Source organism: Poecilia formosa, unplaced genomic scaffold (genome assembly GCF_000485575.1).
Source record: "Poecilia formosa unplaced genomic scaffold, Poecilia_formosa-5.1.2 Scaffold3, whole genome shotgun sequence".
Taxonomy (NCBI): domain Eukaryota; kingdom Metazoa; phylum Chordata; class Actinopteri; order Cyprinodontiformes; family Poeciliidae; genus Poecilia; species Poecilia formosa.
The window spans coordinates 1,908,691-1,928,167 of NW_006799942.1; the positions used below are offsets into that span (position 1 = coordinate 1,908,691).

General features: G+C 39.1%; 2 protein-coding genes across 4 annotated transcripts in view; one reads left to right on the plus strand and one right to left on the minus strand.

The window, feature by feature from the left end:
- LOC103139593 (von Willebrand factor A domain-containing protein 7-like) overlaps positions 1–6,417 on the minus strand; it is a 24,791-nt gene extending 18,374 nt beyond the window's left edge. Inside the window, exons 1-17 of one of the 3 annotated variants that reach the window (XM_016672751.1) lie at positions 6,267–6,417; positions 5,544–5,793; positions 5,172–5,444; positions 4,851–4,944; positions 4,641–4,772; positions 4,305–4,491; positions 4,036–4,205; positions 3,684–3,796; positions 3,493–3,609; positions 2,659–2,868; positions 2,448–2,580; positions 2,190–2,339; positions 1,471–1,563; positions 1,109–1,386; positions 701–994; positions 315–620; positions 82–239 (exon numbers count right to left, since the gene is read on the minus strand). In XM_016672751.1, the coding sequence (XP_016528237.1) occupies positions 90–239; positions 315–620; positions 701–994; positions 1,109–1,386; positions 1,471–1,563; positions 2,190–2,339; positions 2,448–2,580; positions 2,659–2,868; positions 3,493–3,609; positions 3,684–3,796; positions 4,036–4,205; positions 4,305–4,491; positions 4,641–4,772; positions 4,851–4,944; positions 5,172–5,444; positions 5,544–5,741 (2,898 nt within the window). In that variant the 5' untranslated portion in view covers positions 5,742–5,793; positions 6,267–6,417 and the 3' untranslated portion in view covers positions 82–89. Of the gene's footprint in view, positions 1–20; positions 621–700; positions 995–1,108; positions 1,387–1,470; positions 1,564–2,189; positions 2,340–2,447; positions 2,581–2,658; positions 2,869–3,492; positions 3,610–3,683; positions 3,797–4,035; positions 4,206–4,304; positions 4,492–4,640; positions 4,773–4,850; positions 4,945–5,171; positions 5,445–5,543; positions 5,794–6,266 lie in introns of all 3 variants that reach the window. The other 2 variants (XR_001662436.1, XM_016672744.1) reach the window with 2 other exon arrangements.
- A 7,808-nt stretch (positions 6,418–14,225) lies between these two features.
- Positions 14,226–18,218, plus strand: LOC103141997 (protein ABHD15). Its single transcript, XM_007557842.2, has 3 exons — positions 14,226–15,358; positions 16,708–16,937; positions 17,443–18,218. Exons 1-3 carry the CDS (start codon positions 14,663–14,665, stop codon positions 18,158–18,160), a joined length of 1,644 nt encoding a protein of 547 aa, XP_007557904.1. The 5' UTR covers positions 14,226–14,662; the 3' UTR covers positions 18,161–18,218.
- The last annotated feature ends 1,259 nt before the right edge of the window (positions 18,219–19,477 follow it).

Sequence of the window (19,477 nt, forward strand, 5' to 3'; positions counted from 1 at the left end):
AGGTATGGATTATATAATACCTGCCACCAGAGTGAACATAATATTTACTGCATTTCCATCACCAGTAATCTGTTTTGTAAAATTCAGGATCACAGTCTCAGAGAGTGTAGCAAGAAGCTCAGGACTGAGAAACCAAAGCAAAGAGACACGGAGAAATCAACTCTTGTAGAGGAAGCTGTGACAGCTGTTGTTACAGGGCTGGTTGTTACATTGCTGGTTGTTACATTGCTGGTTGTTACATTGCTGGTTGTTACATTGCTGGTTGTTACAGGACTGGTTGTTACATTGCTGGTTGTTACAGGGCTGGTTGTTAAAGCCTGAGTGACATTTGCGCGGACAGAGTAACTGCAGATTTCCACGTTGCCTACTTGATCCACAGCCACCAGCTGCACATCAGGTGAGCAGCAGGAAGCCACATAAGACACTAGAGTTGTTTTATCAGCTGCTGTGCTGATGTTCAACGTGCCGCTGCCTTCTCTGAGACTGACGCTGTCCACATCCGTCCCATTCTCTGCGTCAGTGACCTGGACAGAGAGCTCCCATGTTGACCGGCTGCAGTTGTCAGAGCAGTTGGACTGCAGACTGAGCAGCTGGCACACTGGTGGAGTGAAATCAGTCACCTGTGAGAGTGACAGGAAAATATTATCAATATTTACCCTCAATGATGTCAGAATGCATAGAAAACAAAATGAGACGTTACTTTTGAAAGGACGGTTAGACGCAGGACATCATAGTTGCTGTCTGCACCTCCAGGAGCCACGGCCTCAATGGTCAAGGTGACACCAATACCGGATGGAGTGTCGGCAGGAGCTGTGATGCTCACTGAGCCATTAGCACTAACTCCAGGATCCAGCTGTAAACTGGAGGGGAAAGATAAAGTAAAGCCTTGGTCATTGGTGGCTCGAATGGTGAAGCTTCCTCCTTCACCAGTTGTCATCACAGAGAAAGAAACTGATCGAGGTGTTCCTGGCTCCAACACCGTATTTAAGTCATCCTGTACAAAAACAAAAAGAGGAATTTAAACATGGTGGACAGTAGTGTGAATTGAACTGTTTACAAAAGATTTTGGACCATTGATTTAAATTTTCTTTTGCTTAGGTTTGCTTACAGCAGTGACAGTGAGACCAGAGGCTCTCAGGCTGGTGGCCGACTGTCTCTGGAAGATCCCTGAAGAAGCTCTGGAGACGCCGTTGTTGTTCTGGCCCTTCGCAAGCACAACAAACTCAACCGATGGGATCCTGTCGAAGTGGATGATAAATGTTCCTCCACCCTGGGCCTCCACGGTACCGTTCACCTGACCAGAACCCGACGATTCAACCAGCATGACCTCTGACACCGTGGCGACATCGCTTCCAATCAGTGTCACCAGCAGACTGGCATTTCCTCCTTCAAAAAGAAGAAAAAAGTGCTCAGTTACACTTAAAAGTGAATAATTTTTGCATGTCAGAATTGTGGTGTTGTTTTTTTTACCAGCTGTGGGTCGATTGTCAATCACATCAAACCCTCCAAATGGGCTGTCTGACTCCTTAATAAATTTGAAAAGAAAGTCAATGGGACTCTCACCTAAAAAAAGGAAAATACAATGAAAAGAAGCCAACGAAAAAACAGAAGGAATCTCTTAGGGAGCTTATAATAACATCTACATTATATTTATTGTTTAGACATTTTCTAAAGGAACAAACCAAAAACTCAGTGAGTGTTATTTTCTGTTTTTTTTTTTTTTTTTTTTGTAATATATTCCTATGAGCATTCAATATGCTCTGTTGCCAGGCAGATAAAGAACTGTATCATGATTCACAGAAAAATCAACCGATCATACCATTTCTTAATGGTAATTATTTTTGCCAAGTCAAGATGTAGATTACAAATTTCTTGCAAAGAATACTGAAAACTGAAACTGAATCTTATGTTGAGTGTTGCCATTGTAGTTCTTAGTGTTACATATTTAATTTTTTTATCTATATATGCAGGAAATGTATCACAATATCTGGTCAAAAATGTTACAAATACTGGATCGTGGTAAAAATAAAAATAAGTGACAGAAAACAGGCATGCAAATTTTTCAATCTAACATAGTGATTAAGGCATTAACAACTTGTTTTCTGATGAACAAATAGAAATATAGATTAACCAGATGTTCAAAATTAGGACTTCTGAAAATGTCAGCCTTATATTTACAGATGTCTCACCTACGACTTTCACACTGTAGGGACTGGTTGACAAAATTTGTAATTCCCACAGTCCTCCTTCTGTTTGCAGCTGCACAGTCTGAAGGTTTCCGACCGACTGATATGAAATGATTGAAGATCCAGTTGTGTTGGCAATATTTTGAATCACCCCTGAAAAGAAAAGCTCAAAATTTATACACACTGGTTTGTAACGACAACAGCAAAATGTTTGAAACTAAACTAATCCACCTCAACCCAATAACAGAGTCATTTATTTACCTGAAGGACTAATGAGACTAAAATCTACAGAAGTTCCTGTGATGTAAATGGTCAAGTTTTTTACTGTGTCATCAACTACAAAAGTGAAATTTTCTGATTTTCCAGGATTCCTGGATGCTTGCAGAAGGGACACCTGCAACAATAACACTTTTAAATATGAAATCTTAACGCTTCAAACATTAAAACAAAAATAAATAAAGCTATTCTGTACCAGAGAGGAGCTGGTGGATTCAGTTAGGATGTTGATGGCCTCCAGCAGCTGACCTTTTGTGACTTCAACAGCCTGACCTCCTGAAGCCTGAGCCAGGTCTCTGTACAGCTGACCACCTGCTCTCGACATCCGAACACTTTGCTGTTGTTGGTTGTTGTCTGCTTGTCTCCGACGGCGAAGGCCAAATACATCAGTTATCATGAAGTTCACCTAAAACACAATAAGGTGGGCACAAACCTCATTTACTGAGTCTGGGTGCAACCTAAAACATTAGAGATAATTCTTCTTCTTTTTTAAAGCATCAAACTGCCTGGGGACATGCAGCTCATGTACAGACACTGACCGTCGCTTAATCATTCGAGGCGCCATGATGGACAGCGCAGCTCTCTGACAATTTTTACTGCGAAATCAACTAAATAAAGGCGATATTAGGATACCAGATGTGCGTTTTTTGACAGTCCTGACAGAGCGCTTTGGTTATGAGGTCCGTCATGGCGGAGTGGGCGGAGTTTAGAAGATATTGACGTCACGTGCAAAGGGACAATACATTAGCTTGAGAAACTATCAAACATAAATATCCACTAGTATGTAATATCCACACAAATAAATATACTGTTAAATTCTAAATCATGCAGCTAAATATTTTAGAAACAGAAAAAAACCTAATGCATTTAGAAAGCTCTTCACCAGTCTTTCTCAAACTGTGGTCATGGCACCCCCTAGTGGCCATGCAAGCAACCGTTTATTTGCCGGTAGTTCAAAGTGCGACGGAGCCGATCGCTCCATTAATTACTGAAAACAAGGACTTTAGTGCATGACCAGAGACATACTCACCACAGACTTGGTCTGCTCTATAAGTGCCAGCACTGTGTTTTTCAGGTGTTCGTCTTTAGCTGCTGCATCCGTGAAAACGAAGATCTCCGAATTGGGAGGCGCACCGGTTAAAGCCAGCTGTATGAAGAAATTACTTTTTTTTTTTTTTTGCTTCTCATACATAATCAGCTCTATGGTATAAATCGGATCACCTGAAGTCCAGAAAGGCTCATTTCTGGAGCATCTCCACCTCCATTTGGCGTTAGTGAGTTGATGTAACTCTTGAAAACCTCTGGGTCTGTTGTCTGAAGCAGAGGCCCAAATTCTGTGATTCAAATAGAAGTCAGTGATATGTACATTTCACACCCTTCTACCCCACACAGTTGGATTTATGTTGTTTTCCCGTTTTTCTTTATTCAGTTGGCAATACAATGACTATAAATCATGTGAAAACAATTGGAATAATTTCTGTCATGACTGTTTCACCGTAAATGAAATTCAGAACACTGAAAGTGAAACTATCAGGAACAAAATCCAGTTCAGCCCTGAACACTGGGATTCTACCTGGATCATTGAAGGGAATGAGAATGTAAATTGAGGGTTCGTCTTCTGTTCCCACTTTACTGTCAATAATCGATGATGTGACCGTCCTCACTGCGTCAATGTCATCCCCCATGCTTCCTGTCGTGTCCACGCAAAAACAAAGGGCTCTCCCTTTGAACAGTCCCATCATCCTGAGGTGCAACAAGCAAAATGCAGAGGAAAAGCTGTTCATTTGTTTTTTATTGTTCTATAAAGAAATTCAAGTAAAGAGAAAATAAACAACTTCCTACTGAAGGAAGGCTTTGTCTCCTGCAGCACTGCGAACGTCCTCTAGCAGCTCACTGGTTGCTGCTATCGCCAAGTTTGCTGCTTGGTTGTGAAGATGTCCGTGTTCAGAGTCAATCGAATCTTTGTTGATTCCACCTGTAGGCTCAATTCCTTTTGTTCGATCAAATGAGCCTCCATGGCTGCATTTTCCTGCTCATCATCATGCAAATCACAAAGAATATTTAGTTGTTGACACATTTTTCATATGTGCAACATTTTTTGTGACCTTTCTTGCCACAAGTGGGCAGCAGAGTAAACTATAACTACATTGATTTACTATTTGACAACCAAATATTTACCTGCTGGTTTTGTAGAAAATGGATTAAGTGAAAAATATCCCGAAGTAAGAATTTGTTCCTTTAAAATATCCTCCAAAATATTGTTGCGGCAGTCCTTTCCATCACAACTGCGGCAAGTTGGTCTTGTTATGTCTGCAGATCGACATTAGATTTAGTGTATTTGAATATAAACACATAAATCCACACAAAGCAAAAGAACACCTTCTTTACCTGCTATTTTCCCAACATCGGCATTTGTTTTGATCAGATTGGAGTTTGGGAACGTGTTGCCTATTTCCACCCAGTTAGTGTGACTGTAGAAATCCTTCAAAACAAAACATACTACTGCTTAATTGACTCAAAGGAAGTAACAAGCTTTTTTGTGACTTTTCCTGCCACAAGTGGGCAGCAGAGTGAAGATAATCAACATAGACCTTTGGCAGGTTCAACGAAGCCCCAACCAACTAATAATGCCAAGTGATAATTTCTCATGAGTGACAGTTTTAGACAGTAAGAAAATAAAATTCAATATCAAGGCTGTAGCAGACATACCTGTAAGGTATGGAGTATCTCTCCCAGAATTGATGTCGCTAAAACAAAGTTTTGCTGCTTATTGGAAGCCTTCACAGCTGTTAAGCCAAGTGTAATGAGAAACTGTCCTGCTGCTATGCTTTCATCATCACAGTGATGACTTGGACTCAACACATAATCCTTGTCTACTTGGTGGTTACTTTTCTGGATCCTCTCAATGGTGTCGATGAAACTTTTGGTTGATTTCGATGCGTCACATGCAGCTGCTACAGCCCCAGCAGAGAAAGGTTGTGGCTGCACACATACACACAAATTCAGGTGTTTCTTTTGCTTCAACAATGTAATTTTAATTGAGAAAAGAGTAAAACTTAATGGTTTAGTTTAAATACTTACAGGAAAAGAGAAGGTCTTTCCCTCAGACAAAGCCAGTGCACGGCACACCTGTAGAGTGACATTTAGGATTGCTCTCTCTGTGATCACTTCATGAATTAAAGAGCCTCCGTTAAAATGATTAAAAACAATATTTGATATTTTAAATCCTTCAACTCCAGTCTGCAGAAGCAGGAAACACAACACAGCCAACTTGGTCATCCCTGATCTCACGGACAAAAGCTCTTCCAAAGCTTATGCAGAACTTCAAAACCTGCGAGACATAAAATGAGTTTTAAGAAATTTCTTAACAAATTTTAGAAGCATTAATTTCAGAAATACAAGCCAAAAATATAACAGCATTTAACAAACTGTGCTGGATCAGACAGTTACAAAACTTAATCCCATTATAACATTATGTTTCAGATTAATCTTTTTTTTAAGTAAAGTTAAACACCAAAGTAATATTAAAAGTACTTAACTTAATGAATTATAAGCATCTCTTTTGAACACGGTAATTAGTTTTCATTATCAATGACTATACTTTCTCCAACAACATCCCCAACAAAACTGATAATGACACAACAAAAAACTATTCTTCTCATATGTATAATTAAATTCAAAACATATATATTAAGCTAATAACTGTTTTTATGATTCACATTTAGAAATTCTTTCAAATATTATAAATGTGATTGAAAAACAATTCACAATTGATTAAAAATTACATCTAAATATTTTCTGTACCTGATTTCCCGAGCTCTCCTGGTGGTGACGTCCGTTTGGTGCTGAATCTTTGTCATTTCTTCCTTTTATCCTTTGTTTTTTAAAGATAGGGCTCCACCTGATTGTTTCAGCAAGGTGGAGCCTTCCAGTCAAACTGTGAGTCAGTTATTGAGGAACAAAAGAACTGAAAGTATATCTCAAAATATGTTTGTTTTTATGTATTGAATATTCAAACATCATACGTGACTGGGGTGTTTTCATAATTTAATCCGAAAGTAATTAACACGTCTTCAGTTTTTATGGTCAAAATAACATTGATATAGATCCTGTCATTAATTTCACAATATCAAATGCATTTAATGATAAAGTTAATTAAAGTTAATCACAAAAACTCTCCATAAGTGTGCCACAATATGACCTGCTACCATAATTTCAATAAATTTAGCAGAGTGGTTGCTTTTGAAGGAAGAGGTGTTTGAAATCATTCTTCTTCTGTCAGCTGTTGTAGCCTCTAAGGAAATGCAATTCTGCCTAAAAACACTGGTCTAAGTACAAAAAAAGATAGAAAACATCAAGTAAGATAAACTTTTAGGAAGTTGGGTGCAGTTACATTTTTATGCTGCACAATGGAACAGAATGTCCAGTTATTATTAATAAGAGTAATTGGTGATAAACATGGTTTATTTTATGAGGCTGCTTTTTAATCAGCCTCATAAAAGACAAATTCTGTCATATCATATCATATACATATCATTTACATACATATAAATGATATGTATATTCCACACCATTTTAGTCCAGACAGTTATGTTGTTTTTCCCATTTTTCTTTTATTTGCACAGGATCTAATAAAAATGCTTGGCCTTCATTTGATGATAAGGGTGTGTGAACCTGTTTTTGCTTTAAGAAAGATGGCACCTTTTAATACAAACCGTGTAAGGAGTCAAAGACAGCTACTTTGCTGGGCTTGCTCTATGTAAACAAAGGAGATATGACCAACCCAGTTTCAGGGTTATGAAATTCTACTCCCTGCAAAAAAAAGCCACCACTTTTACATTTTACATAAGCTGCATTGAAGCTTTGTGTGGGAAGAGTGCTGAAACATTATAAGTAGTTTTGCTTAAAATATTTTTTTCTGTGAAGAAAGATAATTTATCGCTTTATAAATAAGCTTGTTAAAGATAATAAACAATCTCCAAACCCATCTACCAAATAAATGTCAGGAAAATGTTTTACTGTGTATGAATAGTGTGATGTTTTTCTAATGACCAATGACCAAATCTTGCACGTGTTAGTGTGTTTTGTTTCTCCTTGAACAGATGTTTGCTGGTGTTTGTACAGTTGTCTGTATTTCCCATCATCTAATGGCTGGGGGTTTAAGGAGCTGCAGGACAACTAGACCTTGATAATACCTTGTTGGTAGAGTGGCAGTACTTGACTATCAGGAAATGCTTGCATAACATTTCCTGACAATCAAGAACTGGCAAAACAATACTAAGAAAGTATTGTTTGCAAATACCTAACGAGTGAGGTGTGCTATCTCTGAACAGTACAAGAAGGTGTGCCCTCAAGCACTGGCAGTTTCAAGCATCGAGTCCTGCACACATATACAGATTAAACATGAACAACTTCTCTACAAACTATTTACAAAAAGCTAAACAACAGGTGACAAACTATTTGACTTGTCTTATTTAAGCATTTGTGAGGTCGGACACTGATGTTGGGTGAGATTTCCTGTTTGCATTGCTCAGTACAGTATCTCTTGGGTTGAATTCAGGGTTATGTAAAGGCCTATGAAATACCTCCAAACCATTTGACTTTGCTTGGTGAACCAATAGAAGTCTTAGATCTGGAGGGAGCCATGAACAAACAGTTCATAGATACAGTTGAAACTAGAAGTTTATGTACACTATATAAAAGAAGACAGCCCTTTTTTCCACACTGTCTGATGGAAAATCAAAAATCTAAATGTTCATTTTCATTTTCACTTTTTTTTTCTCGTATTTGCTAAATGTCAGAATAAAGGCAGATATGTTATTTTATTGGTTACCAAATACTTAAAAAGCTCCTTCATCAGGACTTTTTCTTTTGTTTTTGACTTGTTAAGCACATTTTGACCAAATGGCCTTGCATGATTTTGTAAATAATGACAATTTAATGCAAAGTTGAACTTTTAATAGACTTTCTAGGCAACTTTTAGAGCAACTTTGCATTAAGTGTCATTGTTTACCAAATGACTTTTCATGACAACAGTAATAGACATTCATGAAGACTCCTTCATCTCCACAACAGCCATGTTATGTCATGTTTGTAATGTAATAATTATTAAATAATGAATAAAAACATTATAAAAGTTTATGTTTCTTACATATTTTGTATCTGTGGGCTTAAAAAAGGGGTCAGAGGTTAATCCTCTTTGGTGACATGGAAAAGTTTGGGAAACTGCTTTAAAAGAGGATCAGCTGATTCAACCTACATCAATTCAGTCTACTTGAAGTTTTTGCTTATATCTGAATCGCATTTCACTCTTATTTTTCAACTTTTTTATAACACATGGGGAGGGCAAAATGTTTGAGAAATTTACCTCTTCTTCTGCTACATTATTAGACACAATCCTGTCTTCTGTGTTACAAAAAACAGTCAACATTTAGTTTAGCTGTCTCCAAAATGAAATGCCTCCTCTACATCAGTCGTTCCCAACCCCCGCGCCGCGGACCGGTACAGGTCCGTCGACCAATTGGTACCGGGCCGCACAAGATATAATTAAATATTTCCGTTTTATGTATTATGAGTCTCAAGGATAATTTATTTTGAAAATCCTTTAACCGGATTCTCTTGGTTACTTCTTAAGTGCCAACACTGAGCCCACAAGCAGCAACATGAGTAAGAAACAGATCAGATGTGTTTGGAAAGTTTCTTTGTGAAGGGGAAAAGGCCCAGAGAAGAGACAGGAGAATGGATTTATCCCGGTAGGTGATTCCCACAGTCCAAGCCCACTCTGCATGATATGCGGCGAGAGACCAGGCACCCTGTGCATAAGCATCAGGTGTTATTGTCTCATCACTCCCTGATGGGCCCGTCTCGTTGCAGAAAAACAAGCTCAGGGCTCCCATTAATTTGTCATTATCGAGAGTTAAAATTTTCATGAAAATAAAATGTTCGTTTTGGTGCAGCATCTGTGGGTGCGTTCACACTGCAGTCTGAAGTGACTCAATTCCGATTTTTTGACGTAATGCGACCTGTATCCGATCTTTTCATGGCAGTGTGAACAGAACAGGTCGGATTCTTTTTCGAATGTGACCCATATCCGATACGTAAACGATTCAAATGCGACCTAACGTCCAGGTCGCATTCATCCGAACTGAACGTCACGTCACTGTTTCTCAACAAATCTCACTATTCTGCGTCCTGATACGCGCAAGTGGGAAGAAAAACAACAATCATGACGGATTATATGAGGATTAAGTTGTTAATATGCTGCTTCGGCCGGGCAACAACTTCAAATATATAAGCTAAGCTCCACCATTAGCCTCCATGTTTACTTCCGCAAACACTGAGCACTTCTTCTTTTTATGGCGGTTGGCAGAACACTGAGAACGCTGACGCTATTGCGCCCTCTACTGCGCATGCGGGACACTTTCAGGTCGTTTGCCCGTTTAGACTGCAGAATTCATACAGGTCGCATTTACTGGCAGTGTGAACGGTCCCGGCAAAAAAATCGGAATTGCCAAAAAATCGGAATTGAGTCACTTCAGGCTGCAGTGTGAACGCACCCTGTATCTTACTTTGAAAACGTTACAGCTATGGTAACGTTGTGTAAATGTTACCATAGAGACCAAAGTCAGAGAGCGTTAGGGGAGTGGTTGAGACAACAGGAGCAAACCTCTGTGACCACACACAAACCGACACGAACCATTTCACTCACGAACATCGCGGTTCCAGAAGAAAATCCCTTAAAACCCCCAACATACATACGTGAATTTAGAATAAACAAACACGGAAGACGATGTAGAAACAATAGTAACAGTTTGTGGACTCATTTTAAGCGATAAAAGAGTAACAGCCGAGCTATTTGCTGCACTATGCACTAAACCGGGCTCTCAGTTGCGCGATATGTCAGCTGTTTGGAATTCCCCTCCGTGCTTACGTCACGGCGCTTTCTGATTGGCTCCCTGTCACATTCAACAGGTTGCGTTCTCTTTTCCAGTCAGGGCGATAGTCCGGCCAAAACAATGCTGAATGTGCCCGATTTTAGATCGGAGCGGTCCCGACGTTCTACGACTGGACCAGATCAGTCGTGAGTCACACACCTCACACTACAAGAGGATCAGTTACCATTATCACAAGCGACAGTCTTAGAACTCGGAAGATCGTCATGAGAGGAAAATTGGCTAAAAAAATGTAAAGTTGTATCGAATGACACCCCAGAGGATAACAACCCCAAATAAAGACTAAACACATTATTCATTTATAAAACTGTGTTCATGTCCATCAGCTGCTTAAAGTCAAAATCAGATGCAGTGGCGCCACCAAGAGGCTCCACAGGGTAACAGCAACCCAGATAAACTTGACATCCCCATTCGTTCTGCCCAGCAACATTAGGAATATAATTTTCATTTCCTGAATTAATTCAGGAGTTAAAAGAGCAGATTTTTTTTTTATTTTAACATATATTTTGTATATTGTGCAATATTGTGTAACAAAACATATCATTCTTATTCTTCAAATGTAAAAGCCTGAAAGTTAGAGGGTTTAACTTATAAAATACTTAATATTTAGAGCTCATAATAACACCTTTGACAGATACACCAACTAGACAGCGCATTGTGAGGCAGACTTGAATTTGACCAGAAATATTGCAGATCACAAATAGTTGTGTTTCAGAAAGTTCCAAAGTATCACATTGGCGAATTCAATTCAATTCACTTTCTCATATGAAAAAAATTGGGCTTACTACCTGTGTAATATAACGGTGCGTTCATACTGAAGCCTGAAGTGACCCAATTCCGATTGTTTTTTTAGCAATTCCGATTTTTTTTGCCAGGGCCGTTCACACTGCCAGTAAATGCGACCTGGATGCGTTCTGCAGTGTGAACGGGTAAACGACCTGAAAGTGTCCCGCATGCGCAGTAGAGGGCATGCGGGACACTTGTTACACTTATTACAAGAGTCAACATTCAAATCTGAGACGAGGTTGGTGGCACCACAGACATTAAGAAAGTGATATGATAAACCTCATTTATTGCTTCTTAAAAGGCAGGAACAACTGAAAGATATCATTCAGTTTAATTTCAAAAAGAAGGTTGTGGCGAAGTTGTTTTGCCTCTTAGTAATTTGGCAGCAATTGGTAGGATACTAAAATCTAGACATAATGGCAGAGAACAAAGAACAAAACAACAGTTTCTGTTTTGCTTCTGTAAGCTGGTACAGTGTGTTTCTTTTAAGTTTTATCTGGGCTAACATTGTCCTGACGTGGTTTGGGTTACCTAATAGAAATGGATGTTGTGACTCAAGTGTAAGTGTAACAAGTGTGTGTCAGCGTCACTGATACTGTTACAGTGTCCATCCTTTTTTCCCTGTTGCTTCACTTATATCTTTGACTGCAGGTGTCAGAACTTATTTGTACCAATTCAAAAACTGTGCTTCAACAGTACACACGAAACACAATACCTTCACTGCTGTTTGACGTTTCATTTAGAAATTTGAGTGTCTTCTTTTTTCATGGCAATGACAATTTCAGCCATTTGAAATTGTCCTGGATTTTGAGTTGTGATTACTTCCACATCTGGCAAATGTCAAACCCATGGACGACTACTATGTTTTTACGTTAGATAAAAGTCAAGATGTAGGAGTTTGTTCCAATATAATGTGCAAATAAAATAATATGGGGAGCTTTAATCAGGGCCCAACAAAGCCAAATGTCATAATGTTTATAAAATGTCAAAAACCATCATTGAATTACAGCTAATTGTTGTGGGATTATTCATTTTAACAAGTCTATTTTCAATTTAACAAATAGATCTGAAGTTTGGAGGTTGAGACTTATGTTAAGCACATCAATATTTTCAGATTGGATGACATCAGTACAGATTGTAAAAAATTTTATATGTTGCTAAAGTTCAGACACACCCTTCAAGACAAATGATGGTGTTCTTAGTTTCTTAATCACATTTAATCGCCTTTATCATCAACTTGTTCGTTGTCTGACAGCTTTAATAGAAACCTGAGTCAGACGTTCAGGACTAAGTTAAATTATTGTAAACAAAGATTGTGCAGGTATGTTGACACACTGATGTACTGACAGAACATGTATGAAGTCACGCTAAGACTACATGCAAAAACTCAAGCTTATTATACATTTTATCACCTGTATCTTAAAAATCCATGGCTAAAGTTTATGGTGCCGAGACAAACTCATGTATTATAATGTGAACTGCAAATTTCTGACGAGTGAAAACGAAAGCCTCTTTTTCATATTTCATGTCAAAAATGTAAAAACTAGCCATCAGTTTATCCATTTTAATTTTGTTTATCTTAAATAGACCACTAAACATTCTCAATGTTATCATTTGTTCATTTCCATTGACGCAAGAGTGTGAAAAAAACTTGTTTTGACAGTCAAGCAATGCACCAGTTGTTGACGTTACCGTAACATGAGTGACAGAGGACAATGCAGACGCACAGCATTCAACTCTCACCCTGTCAAAGAAATACAAAAAAGAGCTCAGCCTTCACTTTTTACCTCTTGTTTGAGCTTTTGGTATTTTTATTTTATGAAAAACTTTAAAGTTTTGTTTATGTGAAGCTTGTGGAGTTTATTTCCTTTTTTTCTTAGAATTTTAAAGTGTTTTGTAAATTGAAGTGAATAATGTTAAATTTGAAAGTTTCATTGTTAATTAAATATATTGCCTCATCATTATTGACTGCTAAAACTTGAATAAATACATTGTTTATTTGAATCTTTCATAAATTGAATAAAGCTGTATTGATTTCAGATTAACATTCAGAAATTATTTATAATAAGTATTTAGCCTAAATTAGTGTCTGCACATAACAATGAGGATGACAAAACAAGAGTCAGATCCACAGTTTACTTGGCAAGTTGTTTTTCTAAAGCCAATTAATTTTAAAGTAAAACAACAAATCATCACCTACAAATTGGCTTTTAGTTAGTGAGTAAAAAACATTAAAGACCAGATGAAAAAATATATCACATAAAAATATGCATAGCTTTAAATATGCGATGCATTTAAAATCAACAAAAATTAATAATTCGTCCAACTAAAGTTTACAAAATCTGATCAGGGAAGGTGAAGCTACTTATCTTTGTGTTTCACAGTCATAAAGCTCTTTAGGAAAGAAAACAGCACAAGCTAAAAAACTATGAAAGTTATTGTGGGTTGTGCAACAAAAAATAAAGCTTAAGGTTTAACTGGAACCGGTTTATGATGTCACACCATGCTAAATACAGCAAACTAATGCTCTGGACTTACAGCATTTAAAAAAGAGAGTCAGAAAAACACATAAATTATATTTACATCTTTGTTAAAACATCTAAGCTAAGTTTTTCTGTGGTAATGTTCTTAAGAGAAAGGAACATGTTTTCTATTGTAAAGCAAAGGGGTCAAGAATCTTTGCAATACACAGTTAGAAAATCTGGTCTGGGGCAGGGAAACAGTTATTTCTTTTTGTTTTTGCGAAAAATTTCCTTATGACTTTATATCAAAATACTTATATATTTCCAAGCTACAAAACCTCACAGAGGCAGCATTAGGCAACATTTACAGAGGTGAGATAAGAAGCTCTTCCTCTTGGCCATTTATTTCCCTAAAGATTATTTCTTTCTTTATTCTGGAACTGAATACTTTAATTTTATTCAGCAACCTGACTCAGATTCAGCAGCTTTTTAAGGAAGCACAGAGAAAAGCTGCAATGCACCAGACTGACTGACACAAAGACTCAGAGCTGTGACTTCACCTTTATTTTTTTAGGAAATTGACAGAATTTTGTAAAAATATGTGTTTTATAAAAGTTATTTTTGTTAATTTTTGCTGTTCATAGCCATTAAAGTGTGTAACAGCTAAGGGGGATTGATAAAGTGATTAAACATTTGCCAACCAACTGGGTGAAGAATGCAAATAAATATGAATCCACGACATTAATGAGACCCGTTGATGTTGTCTGTTTGCCTTTTCTGACTGACCTTGTCGTAAATGATTTATAAAGACAGGTGAAAGGGGAGAGTAGGAGGAGCATTTCATCTAGTTTTTCAGTCATTGGGAACATTTTTCATTTCTTTACTTCTTTTTAGTTTCCCTTTCCAAAGCTGAAGAAAGAAAGACAGCTGAGCATCAGTCACCTGTGAGCCTGGATGATGAGGAAAGCTTCCCAGTGACATCTCTTGTTTTTATTCACCTATGGAGTCATATGTGTTGGATTGTTTGTTATGTTTGCTCCCATGCTCCTTGTTTTTCCTGCTGTGTTTGGGCCTCCGCTGGCCGGGGTTCTGCAGTTGGGTAAATGTGGCTGCAGGGGCTGCCGGCTGGAAGCTGTGGGTCACAACGTGTCTGATCCTGGATCTGCCGCTGCTGCACGGCGACGAGGAGCTGAAGCCACCAGAGACGTCATCAGGTCAGACCTCAGATGGACCCCGGCTCATCTGTAAACCCTCTGCACTGGCCAGGTATCTGCTGCAGCACTGTGGCTCGCTCACAAAGGCAAAACTGGCCGACTGGCCCTGGGGAGACCCCCACCTGCAGACGGTCTCCAGCCAAGTGTGTGGAGAACATGCAGACAGCATCCAGTTCACCAGAGAGCACCTCCTAATGAAGGACGGCGGGGTTGTGGCTCTGGACTGGGCAAACAGGAGGTGGGAGGTGAAGAAGGAGCAGCAGTCAGGGACGAAGGCGCTCGGGTGTTTCACCTCGACACCCCCCGTCCTGCTCCTCGTCCCTCAGACCTGGGGAGGGACGACCCCCCACCTGCAGCGGCTCAGCCAGCAGGCCGCGCGGCAGGGCTTCTCTGTGGTCGTGTTTCACCATCGGGGCACAGCCGGGTCGCCCCTCACCACAGCAAGAATCTGTGAGTTTGGAGACTCGGCGGATCTGGAGCAGGTACGCTTTAAAACGCTGGGTTTTCCAAGTGGGGCAGCCAGGGGGCGCTGTGCTGGGGGCCTCAGCAAGTTGGAGGGAAGATGAGAGAAAAAAAATGCAAAACTAAAAGAACAATTCTATCTATATTTTTATCTTAAATTATTCATCATAATTTAGTGTTTGTTTTTCAATAATTTTTTAAAAATAAAATAAGAGTTTAATTTATTTTATGATTGGCTGCCTGTTAAGTTCATGAAGCTGCGTCGCTCCTCAAAACTAGCATCACAAGCAGGAAGTGGAAAAGTTTCTGACAAGAGCAAAGCAACCCAGCTGTGGTGAATACCTGCAAAAAAACATAAGAACTGTGGTAATAAAATAAAATGTGATGGGATTATTATAAAATATCACAATTATCATCAAAAGAGGGAATTGTAATGAAAAATTGTGTTATCTGGTAATAAAGTTGAGGTAGATATCTGATAATACAATTTTTCATCACAGAACTCAAGGCCATCAAAAATCAGATGAAGCAGCATTTGTGCTAAAAGAATGTAATAATTATTAAATAATGAATAAAAACATTATAAAAGTTTATGTTTCTTACATATTCTGTATCCGTGGGTTTAAAAAAGGGGTCAGAGGTTAATCCTCTTTGGGGACATGGAAAAGTTGGGGAACTGCTTTAAAAGAGGATCAGCTGATTACATCAATTCAGTCTACTTGCAGTTTTTGCTTATATCTGAATCGTATTTCATTCTTATTTTGGCAAAATGTTTGAGAAATCTACCTCTTCATCCCCTACATTATTAGACACACTCCTATCGTCTGTGCTACAAAGTCAACATCTAGTTTATCTGTCTCCAACTCCAGTCCTTGAAGACATTTAGATGAAAACAACAAATGAAATACCTCCTCTACATGCCAACAAGTTCCGCAGAGGCCTGATAATGAGTCAGTTACCTGAATCAGGTACGTTGGAGACAACGATGCTCACAAGGAAAAATAAACGGTTTCTCTGCAGCCGAACAGGAAAAGCTAGAGAAGACAATAAAGGTTTAATCAGTTTGCATTCTAATGAATCAGTGTTCAGTGTGGTATAATTACGAGTAAATTAGAGGTTAACCTGCCTTAAATCGTTGAAATAACTCTTTAATTAGATGGAGTCAAAAGCTTTTGTAAAACTTTTTTTCTGGGTGCTTGTTCAGGTTTAATTTTTTTTTTTTTTTTACGTTTTATTATAAAATTAGATTAAAGTTACCTTTGTGGTTGAGATTTTAAATGTGCAGACTCCGCTTTGATATATTTTGTCCTGAGTTCAGACATATTTTTCTATTATATTTTTTACAGCTATCAGTGCCGTGTGTTTTCAGGCGGTGCTGTATGTCCGCAGTCGGCACCCGTCCTCCGTGTTGGTTGCGGTGAGTGAAGGATCGGGCTCCGCCGTCCTGCTGTCCTACTTGGGCGAGCGAGGTTCAAGCACCTGCCTAACAGCAGCTGCAGCCATCTCACCTGTGTTGCTGGGGCAACGGTGGTTTGAAAGCGCCATGCCGCCTCTTTACCGCTGGGGGGTGCTATTTCACAGAAAAATGCAGCTGAGCAGGTGAGAATATTTTACTTTATACAAATCCAGAGGCTGGTAGTGTAACCATAAAATATACTCAAGTAAGAGTAAGCAAGTATTTGGTAAAAATTCTACTCAAGTACTGAGTGACTGATCAAAACATCAGTCATTTAATATTTAAATCTTTAAAATGGTATTTTAAAAATCAAAGTTAAAATAATTTGCAGCACTGTTACAAATCAGTTTCTTTCAATATAAAAGTTATGAAACTTTAACAAAACCTGCAGGTGTGTGTTTTTGGTTAAAACAAGGTTGTTCTTCATTCAGTAAACTTACCCACAGCAATATCCAGAAGTTTGACTGAAGTAAGAGTAGCAATACATCATCATAAAATTACTCAGTAGAAACAGTAGAAAGCAGTGTGTAGCAAAATACTCCTAAAACTACATTTTTTCCCAAAACGTCACCCAACTCTGCACAAACTCCAGATTTTAGTTTTGCTATATTTGCTAAAATCTTTGCTTTTCTTCCATGCTCTCAATAGATATGTCAGTTCGCTCAGAGGAATCCTGGATGTGGATCGTGCCCTCAGATCCTCCAGCCTCAGAGATTTTGAAGAGACTCTTTTCTGCTCTCCCACTGAGAAAGTTTCTCCATCCACAGAGAGAAACCCTGCATCTCCCTCCCTCAGGGGCCTAACATCAGCAGCGGCCTGGGCACTGGGTGAAAGAGCCTACCCAGCAGCAAACTGGGAGAGCTACTGGGGCAGGAACGAACCTCTGAGAGATGCAGATGAGGTGGCGGTCCCAGTGCTCTGCATCTGCAGCTCTGATGATCCCCTCCTCCCTCCGGCCTCCACGCTCCCCGTTTCCCTTTTCCAGAGCAACCCTTACTTCCTGCTGGCGCTAACGGACAGAGGAGGGCACTGCGGGTTTGCCCTCGACGCCGGGCAGCAGACGGATGAAGGGAGGACAAGCGGTGAGGATGAGGATGAAGGTATCTGGAGTCATATTGCAGTGCTGGAGTTCCTAAGAGTGGCATCTGACTTCCTGAAAGAGGCGGAAAGGGATTGGAAAAGCTGGAGAGGCCAACAGGAAGTGAACGGCGTCAGAGGCCAGAAGAGCAAGATGAACGCTGCAGCGATGTCACGTCGGAGGAGAGGCGCCACGATGAAGAGATCCAGACCCCAGCCAGCCGGCCAGAGCGGCGTGGACGATGTGGATGGAGACCCCTTCACCTGGAAGAGGTCTTACACTCGATAAGACATTTTATACGTCAGGTTTTCAAAACTAGGAAAATAAATTCTTGTCCAAAAAGGTCCAACAGTCCTGGGTCATGTTTGCTGAGTTCTCCACCTCCTGTGTTGAAGACCAATATTTAGAAACTGAACGGCCAAACTGCTGCAGTGGTACATTTATCAGTTCATGAGACTGAATTTTCATGAAATAAAATTGTACAAACCCAGGTGAAAAACATGTCTGCTCCTGGCAGTGGAGGAAAGTGCTAAAATGTTTGACACCAAATTTTTCCCTCTTGCTCAGGTTTCAATCAGGATCAAGAAGAATAATTTTTATGCCAATATATTAAAAACTATAGTGAATAAAATAAATATAAGCACGTCATAATATACAAATCCTGACATTTAAACTGAAGTTTTTGTAAAATGATGCCAACATACACACTATGCAACAGAGAAATATTAAAATTACTTTATTACAGATGATTCTTTATCCAGTAGCCCTCTTCCAACAAAAAATAGTAATTACAAACAAAATATTACATTTATCCCCTAAACTTTGCATCTGAATTACTTTTATACATTTTAAATCACTTATTTTTCATCTGAATGAATATCTATTCTCTTCTGCTATGCAACACTCAGCTTTTTTTTATTTGTAATTTTTTTTTGCACAAACTATACACTTTAATACAGTTTAATACAGATCTGTGGACAAGGGAGAATAAAACAGCAAGATTCACCAAATATGACAGGAAGAATAAAAGGAATACTGATAAACAGACTGTACAGAGAAGTGACCCGGCCGTCCACCGACTCTCCGCCAACAGCAGCTGCCCCCCCGCTTCGGGAGGAGGAGGGGGGGGGTCAGGTGTCACAGTAGACTCGTAAAACTGGTCAGCTACTTGTGCAATCAGTGCAACTGATCCAGTTCGGAGTGACCAACGTCTAAAGCTAGACTCTGCCCCCACTGCCTTGCAAAAAAAAAAAATCTATAGTAAATACAACTAAACCTCTGCAGGTTGTTTGGCCCTCTGCAGGCAGTTTAAGGAAAATAAAACACAAAAGAGATGAAGAGAAGGGGAATAAAGAAAAGCACTCATTTAGTTTCTAAACTGAGAAACTAGCATGTTTTGACAGGATGGGGATCTAATTTTTGTTGCTTATTTCTAGATGGAAGTGTAAAATGTGAGTCTCAAAGATTAAAGCCTGAGTGATGTCAGAGGATCTCACATGACCTAAAGTTTCCAAAAACTAAATGGAGCTCAGAGCCTTGTGCATGACTTTGGAAACTACCTCAGGGTGAAGAGTGCATTAAGTTTTGTGGCATTTAAATGGTTTT